The sequence below is a fragment of the Primulina tabacum genome, chromosome 13, assembly GCF_025594145.1.
Source record: "Primulina tabacum isolate GXHZ01 chromosome 13, ASM2559414v2, whole genome shotgun sequence".
In the NCBI taxonomy this organism is placed as follows: domain Eukaryota; kingdom Viridiplantae; phylum Streptophyta; class Magnoliopsida; order Lamiales; family Gesneriaceae; genus Primulina; species Primulina tabacum.
This window is the reverse complement of record NC_134562.1, coordinates 32,827,495-32,842,854: the sequence shown is the minus strand read 5'-3', so window position 1 is coordinate 32,842,854 and position 15,360 is coordinate 32,827,495. Positions and strand designations below refer to the sequence as shown.

At 33.9% G+C, this 15,360-nt stretch overlaps 2 protein-coding genes across 2 annotated transcripts; both read left to right on the top strand.

The window, feature by feature from the left end:
• The first annotated feature begins 6,649 nt into the window (after positions 1 to 6,649).
• LOC142523265 (sodium/hydrogen exchanger 4) lies at positions 6,650 to 11,534 on the top strand. Its single transcript, XM_075626999.1, has 14 exons — positions 6,650 to 6,914; positions 7,086 to 7,204; positions 7,298 to 7,395; positions 7,481 to 7,540; positions 7,627 to 7,673; positions 7,750 to 7,944; positions 8,540 to 8,586; positions 8,732 to 8,798; positions 9,534 to 9,634; positions 9,725 to 9,826; positions 10,318 to 10,462; positions 10,784 to 10,846; positions 10,935 to 11,018; positions 11,100 to 11,534. Exons 1-14 carry the CDS (start codon positions 6,765 to 6,767, stop codon positions 11,385 to 11,387), a joined length of 1,566 nt encoding a protein of 521 aa, XP_075483114.1. The 5' UTR covers positions 6,650 to 6,764; the 3' UTR covers positions 11,388 to 11,534.
• Positions 11,535 to 12,205: 671 nt separating this feature from the next.
• Positions 12,206 to 13,882, top strand: LOC142522686 (rho GDP-dissociation inhibitor 1-like). The gene is made up of 5 exons (XM_075626220.1): positions 12,206 to 12,628; positions 12,705 to 12,771; positions 13,042 to 13,260; positions 13,453 to 13,577; positions 13,705 to 13,882. The coding sequence occupies exons 1-5, from the start codon at positions 12,398 to 12,400 to the stop codon at positions 13,780 to 13,782; spliced, it is 720 nt and encodes a 239-aa protein (XP_075482335.1). The 5' UTR covers positions 12,206 to 12,397; the 3' UTR covers positions 13,783 to 13,882.
• The last annotated feature ends 1,478 nt before the right edge of the window (positions 13,883 to 15,360 follow it).

Sequence of the window (15,360 nt, the reverse complement as noted above, 5' to 3'; positions counted from 1 at the left end):
TATATATTATGAATGATAATTAAAAATTTAATGATATAAATATACAAAAATAAATAAATAAATATCACTTTCCCAATTGAAAATAATATAGATTTTGGAAAAAAAAGTAATTTATCTAAATAATAAAGGTTCTTATCCTAGAGGATATGACCGATATACGTATCACTGCTACGTCACCCATTTATTGTAATATAAAATGTAATATCTAATTATTTGAACACCATTTATAATATATCTTTTATTCTAAATATTTTATAATTTATTTATATTTAGCTTTAATTATGGAAAATAACGTGAATAGACTGTTTTTCAGTGGTTTTCACCATTTTTGATCGATTTTATGTTAAAAATATTATTTTTTATTGTAAATATCGGTAGGATTGACTCGTCTCTCACACGAGATCTACTATTTTCGATTTTCTACATAAATGTAAAAAAGTGAATCTAAAAAACATAGAGATTTCTATATATATATATATATATATATATATATATATATGTATATATTGGAAATTTAGGAAAGCGTGTAGAATATTGTAGACATTACGTGTTGGATTGATGCATGTGTGATGATCTGTTGGTTACGAAGGGTTGATGCAATATAATTTTAAAATTAATGGTTATCCAATATTGACGTTCTATCACCATCTTTATCCATCATATTAGTTAAATATATTTATAATAATAAATAATATTTTTTATATATAATAAATATTATTTATTTTTAGTAATTTTATATGTGTCATAAAAAATCATATATATATATATATATATATATGATACCTCATGGATGAGCCATTAAGCTCAAGCCCAAACTCCTTGTTCCATAGGGGTAAGCAAGATTTCGGTTAAACCGAATTAACCGACCCAACCGAGCCAATTCGAAAATTCGGTTCAGTTATTTCGGAAATTAGGTTTCCAAATTAAAAAAATTCGGTTATATCGGTTAATTCGGTTCGGTTACGGTTTTCAAAATTTTGAAATTGGTTAACCGAATTAACCGATATAATAAATATTATTATTTAATAAATTTTTATAATTTATCAATTTTTATATATTTTTAAATTTTAAAATCGATATAATATGTATTAATTATGTTCAAACAAAACTTATACATTTGTGATGTGTGTGATTTTATGTTCTTATGCATTTGTATAAATTGTAGTGTTTAAAAAAAATTACATATATAATTAAAGTTAAATCACAAAATTTTTTAAACTAATCGGTTAATTCAGTTTGGTTTACATCGGTTCTGAAAATTAATTCGATCGATTCGATTATGGCTAAATATTTCGGTTCGGTTCGGTTCGATTATGGTTAATTCGGTTCGGTCGATAACCGAACCGACCGAATGCTCACCCCTACTGGCCCATACCCAACCAAGATAGAAGGCCTATTATAGGAACATGTATTCTTCTATAAATACTAGACTTGTGTGTCTAATTCATTGATTCAATATATTATTTTTCAGCAGCACCCTTAACTGTTCTCCCCTTATATCATCAGTCTCTGGCTTGAGCGTCGGAGGGGCTACGCCGGGACACATCCAATGGATGAGTGACACCTCATCGGTGCTCACGTAGGTGTGCACGATAGGTGTGCAATATATCAAAACTGTATATATATATACATAGAAAGGGGTGGATATTAATTAGTGGATAATATATTTATTCATTTATTAAAAACAGTTGCTGTTCTTATTTACTATAATTGCTATTAAATTTTATTTCTTTTTCACATTTCGTTCGTCTTGTTGATATTGTTTAACTAATTAGTAACAGTAGCTTACGATCATCATTTAAGGTCTTTTGCCGTTATTAATATTTTGTGGTAAAAAATAATATTTTTTCATATATTTGATCGAATAAGAGATATTTATCAGAAAACTGATTTATGAAATGGACTTATATAGAAGTTTTTATAGTTTAAAAAAGTAGTTAATTTTTTTAATTGCTAAGAAAGTTTTAAAAATGACATTTTAATTAATATTTAAAGTGTTGAAAGTCAAACTAAAAAATAAACAATTCAATTATTATATTCATTTACCTAAATAAATAATTTAAAATAAATTTTGTGTGTTCTAAGTGGTTAATTATGATTTTAGACGCTATAAATATAGATCTATAAGAAGATAGATGCTTTTCTTTTAAATAAGCGGACAATACACCTATTTTTTATAAATAAAAAATTATGTTAAAAATATTTTTAGTAAATTTCTATTCCTTATTTAGAATTTATGAAAATATACCCTTATTTTAATTTATAAAAATATCGGATAAGTATATTTTAGTTTTAATCATAACAAAACTAAAAATTGTTAAAATTACTAAATAGATCAAAAATTTTATGCATTCAAATGATCTTGTATGTGGTTTGGTAGGTATTGATAAAGCAAGGGCAAAAACTTGTGTGAGACGGTTTCACGGGTCGTATTTGTGAGACGGATATCTTATTTGGATCATCCATGAAAAAGTATTACTTTTTATGCTAAGAGTATTATTTTTTATTGTGAATATGGATAGAGTTGACCCGTCTCATAGATTAAGATCCGTGAGACGGTCTCACATGAGACCCACTCTTAAACAAGAGACCCTAGTGACGTGTTCAAGTGTTTAACCAATTTTTATTTAAAAATACTTTTTAAAATTTTAAGCATAAAAAATATCGAGAAACGGATAGGATTTGTACTCCAAAGGGTCGAAAATCCGCTTTATTTTGTAAGATTTTGATCTTGTTCGTGGTGTCTTTCTATCGTCGAAATTATCTCCAAACCATTTATGTGAAAATCTAAGGCAAGTATAAATTTTTTTTTTTTTTTGATGTATAGATGAAATTTTATTAGGTTTTGATAATTTATGTTTTATGTAAAAAATTTCAGGTTTATTGTTGGATATTACAAGATCTTGAAAACTTTGATTTAAAGAGCATATATGTGTGTGTGTAAGGCCCGAGATTATATCACTTTAATCCGAGATTATTTAATTTACGAATTTTAGAATGATGAATTAGATTCCACGGTTTTTGTAATTAATTAGGATTGAAATTGAATTAAAAGATTGAGCGGGGGCCGAATTGCAAATAGTGAAAAGTTGAGGGACTAAAGTGCAAATATGAAAATTGAGTGGGACATTTGTCTTGGTCATCCCTTGAACATGTCATTGCTCACTTCAAAATTCAGAATTGGCATGGGAAAAACCGAGAGTATCCATGGCTAGCTTCCTTAATGGTTTTCTTATCTTCAAACCTTCATTTTGCAACATCCAACCATCAACTTATTAATCCAAGTATAGATTCTTGATCCTTACCTTAAGAGCTTCAAGGGGAGGTAATTTTCATCCAATTCCAGCATGTTTCGAAATTTAGATGTTGGAGGATTTGTGATTTAATTGTTGATATGTGTTCTTGAGTATATAGAGAGTATAGAACCGTAATCGGATCGAAGAACGAATATCGTATAAATTGGTTTGGAAAATTCAGCATGTTGTTCGAACCTAGTAGGTGCAGATGTTATTATGTTGTGGTTGATATTGTGATGTTTTTAGTTGTTGGTATGAGATTTTTGATGTTTGAGTTACCGGGTATATCGAATTTGCGCCATTATGCCGCCGGAATTGATATAGATTGAGTTGTGATCAAACCAAATCTTACTTTGAATGGTTTGATTGATATGGTGTTGTTCGAATTGTGCATGTTCAGAATTGGTGTAGAAGATTCGGACTCGAGATCGTAGCTTCAAAACCGGAAAAAAAAAGGTATAAGTCAATGTTAACCGGGAGATTAACTTGAGTCAGATTGGACTCTAGTTTCCCTAAAACCACATACTTTTATTTATTGCATTGATATTTGCAATTGTTTGACATTGATATGATTAATCTATTGAATTATAGAAAATAGAGAATAGCTGATAGCTATTGAGCGAGAGTCATTGACAGAAGGGCCAGATTGTGACTGAGTTGTTATTGGCCCATTGGACATGTCATAGGATAGCTTTGGCAGGATATGCCAAGTCTGTGACGGATATGCCAAGACACTGGATTATTGAATTATATCGATATTGCTTAGGGGTGGATCGACTCATATCGCTGAGATTCGATATATGTATCAATGTCCAGGAACCGGGATCCCTAGATTAGAGGTGAGTTGAGTCGGAGATGACGAGTCACTAGTTGAGTTACAGTTTTATATCGATTCATGTTTCCAGATTATATTAAATGTTATTGATATCTGTTTCATACTTTTATATGTTGGATATGATTGCATGCTTACATTGCTTATATTGGGATTATATTCTCACCGGAGTTATCCGGCTGTTGTCGTGTTTGTATGTGTTCATGGCAACATGTGGGGCAGGATCAGGGTCGAGAAGATGAAGAGGAGATATCGTGATTAGAGTGGAGACTTCGGACTTTGATGTTGATAGTGTTTTGGACACTTGATGTTTAGTGTTGAACCTTAGTTTTCGATAAATGTATATTGTACTAGATTCGTACTTTTATATACTGATATGTATATTAGATGAATTCCATTACGTTCCGCATTTGTATAAAAAAAAATTAGACCCAGATTAATTAAATTGATCCTATTATCCCAATGACGATTAAGAAAATGATTAGCGTCCGGGTCCCCACAGTGTGTGTGTGTGAGTTAGAATAAAGGTGTGTGTGGTGAGTATGGGTTCGTGTGTTCAGTGTCGTGCAGGAAGGCCGAGCGAGGAGCAGAAAGAGAGAGGCATAGTGCGAAGCCCAGCTGGGAGGCTGGCATGGACCGAGCAGCCCACGATCCTACGTGCGTAGGTGTTGTGCATGCTGGCTAAGTCTGGTGCATTAGTCTCGAGCCAAGCCCCACGATCGTTTCACGTTTTTGTTTTTTCATACGAGAAATTTTAATGAAGAATATTAGAGTCCAGCTGGATTGTTAAGACCACTCCACATATCTACGTGAAAATGGAAGAACGTCACCATGGATTTTATGGTTGGATTACTGAGGATTTTACATGAGCTTAATTCAATTTGGGTGATAATCGACTGTCTCAACAAGTCGGCTCATTTCTTGCAAGTGAAGACGTCGTACAATGTGAATAAGTATGTTGGGATTTATATAAGTGAGATAGTCAAAATGCATGGTATTCAGTTTTCATTGTGTCGGACAAGGATCCCCGGTTTACATCAGCATTTTGGAAGAGTTTTCACTAGGCAATGGGAAGTTGGCTTTTAACACAACTTTCTACCCCAAACGAACGCGCAATTTAAGAGAGTAATTCAGACCCTTGATGATCTATTACGAGGCCGTGCGATATATTTCCCAAGGAGTTGAGATTCAACACTGCCACTCGTATTGTTCACTTACAATAATGATTATCAGACTTCTATTGAGATGACCCTCTGTGAAGTTTTTTATGAGAGAAAATGAATATCACCAATCCATTATGATGATGTGGGTGAGCATGCAATTATGGGTCCAAAAATTGTTAGACAGACAACGAAGGTAGTTGATAGAATTTGGTACAGAATAAAGATCGTACAAAGTTGACATAAAAGTTACGCAGATAGTGCCATCGAGAATTAGAATTTGCGGTTGGGAACAACATGTTCCTTAAGGTAACGCAGGTGAAGGGTATAATGAGGTTCAGAAGGAGAGGGAAATTGAGTCTGAGGTTTGTTGGAAACTTGAGATTTTGGAAATAATAGGACGTTGGCGTACAAATAGGAATTACCACAGTACCTGACAGTAGTGCACAACGTTTTTCATGTCTCTACGTTATGAAAAACACGCATATAACCCGTCGCATGTACTGAATTGTGAGTCACTTCAATTGACCCTGAATCTAACGTATGAGGAAAGACCAATGAAAATTACGTGTTGAACTCGTAGGCTCATTATATTTTACCGATACAGATAAAGAAGAATGAAGTGGTTCTAAATGTCAAGAAAAGATGGTCTAGTGTAGAAGATCACATATCCGAATCATTTTACTGTCCGCATTTTCAAATTAAGTAAATGAATTTCATCGATGTGATTAGTGCTTTTAAATTAAAGATTTATGTTGTCATTGAATTGTCAAAAGAGATTATTTTTTTTAATTGCTGATGACGACATTTGAGGTTTTTTTTTTAATATATATTTAACGTTATTTAAAGTTTTATTTTTAACAAAAAATGTTCTGAAATCTTAAGTATTAGATGCTTTAATTATTGAGTTGTGGCATTCTATGTTTCGGTCATGCATAAAAAAATCAATATATATATTTTTTACTTAGATTAGATTAGAAAATTACGGACGTATTTCTTACTTTTAATATTTTTATTTTTCATGCTTGTATTAATGGATCTTTCAATACATGTTGGTCATCCTTTTTTTAAAAAAAATCAAAACAAAAAAATTTGTGTGGTTGTGGGCGTGCCACGTAGACAGGCACCCACAGGTGTGTAGGAAAAGAGTGTGCAGGGTATCATTGCTCAATTATATTAATAATTGCTATTTTATTTTAAAAAATAAACAATGACAAATTTTATTTTGATAATAAAACGAACAAAAAAAAGGTAGTAGAAAATTCCATACAGCAATGCAGCAGGGAGAGGTGACACGCCTTAAAAAAATCCAACAGAGTTCCATATGTCAAATGCTCAACTTCAAAGCTGTCTTCCTCTTAAAATATATATATATATTTTTTGTTCACATCCTAAATTATCAAAAACGAATCAGATCAGTGTTCGTGCTCTCTCTCTATTACTGATGCAATTTGATGAGAAACTCCGGATGAATTAATGGAGGCTTTGTGGGAAAATTTTTCAGGAACCCACCAACAGGTGGTACCCTTAACAGTGTTCGTCGCGGTTCTCTGTTTCTGTTTAGTGGTCGGACATTTGCTCGAAGAAAATCGTTGGGTTAATGAATCCATCACCGCCCTTATAATCGTAATGCCTCAAAGTTTCTTTCTTTTTCTTCTGATTTTGAATGCATTTGTTACTAGCATATTGGTGTTTGTTCTGAATTATGGGGTTTTCGATCTTTATCCTTCATGTTTCATTATTATTATTATTATTATTTTATCTGTTTATGATAATGTACGTGTGTTTTTTGACAAGGGTTGTGTAACGGGGACAATAATTCTGTTCATAAGCAAGGGGAAGAGTTCGCATATACTGATATTTGATGAGGAACTTTTCTTCATCTATCTCCTTCCACCAATAATATTCAATGCTGGGTGAGGATGTTTGATCTTCCCATTACCGGTGTATTTTTTGGTAGTTTAATAGCTTTTGTTGATCTTGTGCTGTCATTGAAATTTTTCTTACAGATTTCAGGTCAAGAAGAAACAGTTCTTCCACAACTTCTTTACCATAATGTTGTTCGGAGTAGTTGGAGTTTTCATATCATCTTTTATCATCACAGCTGGTAATTTCTCGTGTCAGTCCATCTATATCCTTTGGTTTTGGTTTTTTGTAGAATTCAAGAGCTTTTTTGCGTGTCATTGATGTAGGCAGCTATCTCCTATTTCCGAAGTTCGATTTGGTCGGCTTGAAACCACGCGACTATCTTGGTTGGTCCCGATTACTGTGATTAAATGATCTTCTCTTAGCTTGTCATGTTTCAACTAACATGATATCTAACTGGTTTTAAAACTAGCAATTGGAACAATTTTTTCTTCGACGGACACCGTATGCACGCTGCAGGTTAGTAAACATTCCCAAAAAAATAACCAGATTTCTTGATTAAGTTCTAGAGATGGTATGTGGCATCCTGTTTCAGGTTCTTCATCAAGAGGAGACTCCCTTGTTGTACAGCCTAGTTTTTGGAGAAGGGGTGGTAAATGATGCCACTTCAGTTGTTCTATTCAACGCGATTCAAAAGCTTGATATCAGTAGAATTGACAGATGGACGGTAGTCCAAGTTCTTGTGGACTTCCTGTATTTGTTCTCAACAAGCACTGCGCTAGGAGTTGCTGTGAGTTTTAGAATTTTTAATTATTCGGGACTTAATGAAACTGCGTAGCTTTGTTTTAAAGTTCCTTGCTCTGTTCACTCCTTCCAAATTTGCGCCCGTTTCGCATCTGAATGTCTAGGGATGGACCTAATTGGGGCAATCAGGTGAAGTCTGCAGCTAACGAGAAAATTTCAAATTTCTTCACACTTTTTCCATACTATACTTAGTTGCATCCTCCATCTAATTTCATAGCTCCTTGAATGTGGTGCCCCTTTCTAATTTTTACCAGTGAATGACACATTGACACTTGCACAAAATTTTATTGCGAGACTGAAAACTAAGAATGCTTATGTTTTGTGCATTAAAAAAGAGTGACTTGACTGAGATCAGATATGTGTATCGGTGGGAACTTAAGAGTGGTCACACTTTGGATACCAGCCTTTCATTTTAATGAAAAAGATGTGAAAGAAAAGAAAATAATTTGTGTTCTATTATATCCTGGGCCAGGAATGAATACTGCTTTCAAGTCAGGGAATCATTTTATATTGGTACCTTGCTCAGCATTTTAATTCTTGCTAGATAATGCACAAGCTCAGTTTTTTCCCTATGCTTTCAGGCTGGGCTTTTGACTGCAATTGTTCTCAAGGGCTTGTACTTTGGCAGGTAAAATGCTTTAATCTATTTCTTTTGGTCTAGCATGATACAACTAGATTGCATTGGGTAAGAAGCTTTGATATACAAAGTGGAGTTTGATAAATGCTTTTGATTGAGCAATGTTTATGGATTTGGTATTTATTTTTGTCCGCAGGCATTCGACCATTCGAGAAATTTCTCTGATGGTTCTAATGGCATATCTTTCGTACATGTTGGCGGAGGTAAATAAATGTACATAGTTTCTCCTTTTACTTATATATGTCGTATTTATTTTCGTCTCTTTGTATCTACAGTAGGCAAAAACTATATTGACGGTGCAGTAGAGTAGAGGCTTTCATCAAACATCTAATTTCTTTAGGATTTTGGGTTTGAAATGATCTTGAACTTTCACATTTGTTCATCTCCAACTAACCCTTTCACTTGTGTCCCGTCAAATGGTAATTATGGATTTTCCCTCTTTCCATCTTCCGGTGCTTGAACCCAAGGTTATTAGAGGCGCAAGACATATCAAGGCGCAGGGCGTAAGTGACGAGTCTTGCAGAAATGAGGCTCATTGAGGCATCAAATACATAAATTTGAATGCATATAAAAAAATTCGTTACTTTTCATCCAACTTATACTTTACAAGCTATTGAATCATAATAAAACTAATATTCATTAGGTTTGTGTTTCATGGTCAAGATGCACTCTTCATACAAGAGTTGTGCCTGTCTAGGTGCAAGGACTGAGCCATGCTGTGTCTTAAGCCAATGCGTGCCCCCTGTACTCTGTTAATAACTCCGGTTCAACAAGATTTTTTAGTTTCTACAATTAATTGGGTCAAGGAAACTTTCACATTCACATTCACATTCTTGGTCTTTTTCCCCCTATTTCTCGATGTTCGGGCTGGCATTATTTTACTAGGTTATGATACCATTGAGGAGGCATGTGATTCTTGGATTTTTTTTCCCTCACAGCTGTTTAGTCTAAGTGGCATCTTAACTGTCTTCTTCTCCGGAATTTTCATGTCACATTATGCGTGGCATAATGTGACTGACAGTTCAAGGATCACCACCAAGTAAGCATAAATTTGCCATAGCTAAAATTGTAACGATAGATTCACTTGGCAATCAATATCTTGGTCTTCATATTTCACTCTCGTTTGCAGGCATGTTTTTGGAATGATGTCCTTTATTGCAGAAGCATTCATATTTCTATATGTGGGAACCGATGCCCTGGATATTGAGAAGTGGAAAATGAGCAAATTGAGGTATAACTGTTATGAAAAGAGGAATCCCATTTTTCAGAGCTTGATGTGATTAATGTTAGAATTCTATTATCCTTTGTGGCCACATAAAACAGTTACAAACATCAGATTAGACTAAGCAAGAGAGTAGAGATCGTGATCCGGTCATTCTGGGTGCTCAACTGGTTTGCTCACCGAGTGACCTGATAGTACATCTGTTGCCCTTTTATTGAGAAAACCCATTTTACATGTAATATCGACTACTTTCTTATGCTTCAATAAATTTTGAAATGGTGAATGGCATCTTTTAGTTGTTTTTGCTTGGGTTTTTATTTTAAAAATGAAGTATATATATTAACTATCATATTCAAAAATAACTGCTGCTATTCTTTGTTTTAAAAAATCATTTTAAAGAGTCCCCGTTTTCAGTAAACACCTTCTCCTTTTGTACTTGATTTAACTATCCTTTTTTGTGAAATGAACTGAAATGTTTATTTCTACTATATTCTTTACAGTGTTGGGAACTCGATTGGTATTTATAGTAGCGTCATGCTTCTAATATTGCTTGGACGTGCTGCTTTTGTGTTTCCTCTCGGCGCCCTATCAAATTGTCTGAACCGATCTCCTACAAGATCATCATCTTTAACATTTAAGCACCAGGTTAGCACATTTGAATTGCCTTCGTATAGATCCTTCCTGGGGTAAATTGCTTTTTATCATTTCCTTGAATTGCCTATTACCACACTCCGTTTGTTGAAAATTGCCACGCACAACAGATCTAACCGAGTTGAGCGTAGTGATGTTTTCTGTCACAAATAGCTCGAGCATTGGGGAGGGAATTGTCGTGGCAAAATTAGAACTTCCTATATAGATTAGTTTTTTTTGGAACAACTTTCTTTTGTGAAATTTGTTCTTGGAAGGAATGTAATTTTCCACTTCTCTTTAAACTGTACTTGCTAACTCTCCCGTCCTTCAACTTAGATAATAATTTGGTGGGCTGGTCTGATGAGAGGAGCAGTCTCTATTGCTCTGGCCTTCAAACAGGTAAATCTGTTTAAGGGAAGTCCCATTTCTCTTGCTTGCATGGTGGTGTTATTCACTTGAAAATGGCTCATATACGTCGAAAATGCAGTTTACCCAGATGGGCGTGACGTTGGATCCCATCCATGCCACATTGGTGACCACAACAATTATCATTGTGCTCTTTAGCACAATTGTGAGTCGAGATTCTTGAATTTTAAGTGTTACCATCTATCATTTCTCTGAACTTTTTTTTTGTTTTCCTTCTGGAATGCAGGTCTTTGGCTTTTTAACAAGGCCACTTGTAAGTTATCTTGTTCCGCATTCCAACACTCCAACAAGTGCCAACATTGATCGGGAACCAAGTATAAACAAGGAGGATATGATGCTTCCTCTGCTTTCGATCCGAGAATCCACGAGCTCGAATCTTCTCCGAGCAAAAGAAAGTTTGTCCATGCTCATGGAAAGGCCTGTTTACACCATTCATTCATTCTGGCGGAGATTTGATGATACTTACATGAGACCAATATTCGGGGGGCCTCGAAGCAATCAGTCCGCATGCTGACCTCGCTCAGTCAAATATTCTGTGGTTAATTTTGAAAATTGTTTAGACATTTTTATTTCAGTGTTACATTTTGGCATTTAATTTTGTTCATCTTCCGACTAGAATATTGTAAATTGTTTTTTTTTTCTCATACGACTCTAATATTATTCAATTTGATATAAAAATATATATACTATTTTCACTTTCTATTTATTTCATAGCCATTTTTTGTTTTAAAATTATTATTTATTATTGTAATAACTTATATATCTCATAAAAAAATTTACATTAATAATCTAATAATTATAAATCTACACACTATTTACGAATATTTATTTGTTGATATCATTGTTTTTTTTTTAATGTTCATTCAATCAAGTTTTTAAATTATTCTTGTTTCAGTATTTACTAATATAATATTTGTAATATTCTTAATTACTGCAAGTCTTATTAATCAATAGTATTAATTAAAAATTAACACAAACAGAAATAAAATCACACGTCATTTTTAATTACAAAATATTTGTAATATTCATTTAAAACAGAATTTTTTTAAAAAAATTATCTTCCCTTAATATAAATATTTTGTTTGTTTATTATTAAAAAAAAGTCGTTTTCCAATAAATCGAAATAAAAAAATCTTGTTTCTTGGTGTAATAATTTGGAAAAAGATCTACTTCCATTCAAAGAACTAAAATCTCTCAAAAACTAGTAGAAGTTCCGCCATTCTTGCCTTCGATCTCTCTCGAAATTCAGCATTAATCAATCACTGCCTCGGATTTCTCTCTAAAACCAGTATTAATCCATTTTCACCCAAAAAAAAAAAATTTGTTTCGTGCACATTTAATCGGATCACCACATATTAATTGAAAACTTGTTCCATCGGGATTAATGTTCCACCTCCCTTTCTCCCTTACCACCATTTTTCATCACTCATGCAACTAAAATAATTCATCACAACGCATGCAAGTGTGGTGATATGAGAACCCTGAATTCTTAGCAGCTCAATTTCGAATTTGTTTTTTGGGGAGATGGGATCTCAAGGAAACAAAGGAGAAATGAATGTGAATCATCATTCAGAGAGCGAGACAGAGAGAAATAGTAATGCAGGGCATGATCTGGATACGGCCTCCGATTCCGAATCGGGGATGATTAGCAGGCAGGCTAGTGAAGCTTCTTGCTATGCAACCGAGGAAGATGAAGAATTGTCCCTTCAGTTAGGCCCCAAGTGGAGTATCAAAGAGCACCTTGAGAAAGATAAGGTTGATTCTATACTATCTCTTCGTTTCACGGTTTCGCTTTCGGTTTTGCAAGTTTTATAGCTTGTTGAAAATCTAGGATGATGAGAGCTTGAGAAGGTGGAAAGAACAACTTCTAGGGGGTTTGGATGCTGTTGCTGTTCAAGGTATTTGGACAATTTTCCTAGCAAGTTTATGTTATAAAGTTGGCTCTAGTTTCTTGTCAGATTGGCTTTGTCCCACAAAATTTGAAGTGAATAATGGAGTACGATTCACTTGTAATTTAAGATGTTCTAACATTATATAACTTAGATTTTCAAACATATTGTCTCCATTTAAGGTGCGGTATATGTCTGTTCTTTTGCATGTGCACGATTTGATTGCCTGATATACATGAATATCACGTATAAAACTTATTTTAAATCGCGGATTTGTAGAGAATGAAGAACCAGATGTAAAGATTTTGAGCCTCACAATCGTGTCAGCGGGTAGACCTGATATTGTGCTTTCGATACCGACGAATGGAAACCCTAAAGGATTGTGGTTTACACTGAAAGAAGGAAGTCGTTACCACCTCAGATTTTCCATCAAAGTCAGCAATGATATCGTCTGTGGCTTGAAGTACACTAATACCGTGTGGAAGACTGGAATCAAAGGTTCCATAGCTAGCTAGAGCTCTATTTTAATCTACCATTATATATTACCTATTTAATACAATTGTTTAGCGCTTTACTAAATACTATAGCCGGTCGTAACTTTAGAATGTTAATCTCCTAGTAAAGACAATTAATATTGCAACTCAAAGTACAAATGTGTTAATTTAATCAAAAGCTAAATGGTATGCACAGTTCACGGCTCGAAAGAGATGATGGGGACCTTTAGTCCTCAGTCGGAGCCCTATACCCATGAAATGCCAGAAGAGACGACTCCGGCCGGAATCTTTGCCAGAGGGTCTTATACAGCAAGAACTAAGGTATTCTTTTGAAATTTTTATCATCATTATTATTGAGAAAGAATTTCCACACCAACAAAAAAGGAACAACTTATTGAGGGAGGGTGGTTTGTTTGGATGGTTTATTCCTTATCATGTATTGATTCAGTTCGTTGATGACGACAACAAATGCTATTTGGAGATCAACTACACATTTGACATCCAGAAAGAATGGCCCTCCAATTAGGCTGTGTCAGCTAGCATTTCTCGAGGGCAATTGAAGCTCACCAACAACGCCAAATCTACACTACTGCTGCTACTACTATCAATTTTATTTTCTCTTTTTTCAAATTTTTATTTTTCTTCGATCTTTGTTGTTAGTGTGTTGAGAGTTTATATTCTAGGTTACTTGTTTTAGTTTGATATATTCGTATTTATACATTAACCTTTAGCAGTTAATGTATAAAGCAATCAACACTACCTGAGATCATGTTATAAGTAGGGCTAAGTTATTAGCTATGAGAAACTCGTATTATTATTCACTAAGTAGGGACGATCTCACATAACTATATCATCATTATGCTAGTTTAACCAACACACCACCTATTTTCTTGTCCAACCGGTGATCGAAAGTTGTCCAACATGGATTGGAGGAAATGCTTGGTTCTTGCCTATAAAATGAAGTCTTTCACCTGAAGAATTTCAACAGTTTCTTAGCATAATTTTCGAGTTTTAAGGGATGGTCTAAAATAGGGTAACAATGGTAAGAGGATGTAGCTTTAAAATAGTTGAAAAAAAAGGAAAAAATCATTTATATATCTCAAACTCCTCTAAAATTCCAAGAAAAATTCCAGAACACTTTCTACTTACCCAGAAAGTTATCAAAAAAGGAAGTGTTGAAAAACCAGAAGCCAATTTTTCGTTAAAATTCAGAAACCACCATTGCCCGGAAAGGAAATAGTGCCGAAAAACTTATTTTTCAGGTACTGTTTTCACTCCCATTTTTCGTACCTCTGCTTACCTTATTATACCTTAGTCTGAGCATGAAAGTTGTTCATTATATGTCGTACTTCTCACTTATGTCTTTGGTTTCCCGGAATCGACCTCGAAAATAGTTTTTTCCGATAGTCAAAATAGGGGTGTGAGTTTTACTAGTTTTTTCGTTTCTGGCATGTTTCAGCTGCGAATTTAAGAAAACTCATAATACACGAATTGTAGTAAATCATTTTGTCCCATATGCTGGAAAATTTTGGGCCGCGCGTATTGGTCGGACGCCGGCCACGTGCCGCCATAACCGGCGACTACATGCATTGGTGGAAAATAAAATTTCTATTTTTCGAATCATGTTCTATATTATTCTAGGCTACTGTGCAAGTTTCGTGAATTTCACATTAGTATTTCATTTACTGTAAATTTTTAAATGTTAATACTACTATTTTCAGATATAATATGATACTTGAATTAGAAAATGTTATACTATACTGACGATAATCACCTTGGTCAATAGGATTGGCTTGAACTTTAGATTCTCACACTCATCTATAGTAAGTCACTAAGGTGATGTTTTTTTTACCGTTCTTTCTATAATCTTGACATTTGGCCTGTAAATTATGATATGATATATTTTTAAATGATATTCGTCATGTTTTATTGATTTCTTGTGCTTGTGCATATTCATTGTATCTCTTAATCTCGTTGATGATCAGTTCCACAGTCACTTATTCTATCATAATAAATCCTCAATCACGCTGATGTCCTTCTTACCGATCAAATCTATCATCTTGATCACATCGTATTTAAAAAAATATATTCTACTTAATTTACT

What these genes read in the sequence shown, in the direction of transcription:
- LOC142523265 (XM_075626999.1), top strand. Translation starts at nt 6,765, where the DNA reads ATGGAGGCTTTGTGGGAAAATTTTTCAGGAACCCACCAACAGGTGGTA. An exon ending in CCAATAATATTCAATGCTGG is followed by an intron (nt 7,205 to 7,297) that starts GTGAGGATGTTT and finishes TTTTTCTTACAG; the next exon opens with ATTTCAGGTCAAGAAGAAAC. An exon ending in ACACCGTATGCACGCTGCAG is followed by an intron (nt 7,674 to 7,749) that starts GTTAGTAAACAT and finishes ATCCTGTTTCAG; the next exon opens with GTTCTTCATCAAGAGGAGAC.
- LOC142522686 (XM_075626220.1), top strand. Translation starts at nt 12,398, where the DNA reads ATGGGATCTCAAGGAAACAAAGGAGAAATGAATGTGAATCATCATTCA. An exon ending in GGATGCTGTTGCTGTTCAAG is followed by an intron (nt 12,772 to 13,041) that starts GTATTTGGACAA and finishes GCGGATTTGTAG; the next exon opens with AGAATGAAGAACCAGATGTA. An exon ending in GTGGAAGACTGGAATCAAAG is followed by an intron (nt 13,261 to 13,452) that starts GTTCCATAGCTA and finishes TGGTATGCACAG; the next exon opens with TTCACGGCTCGAAAGAGATG.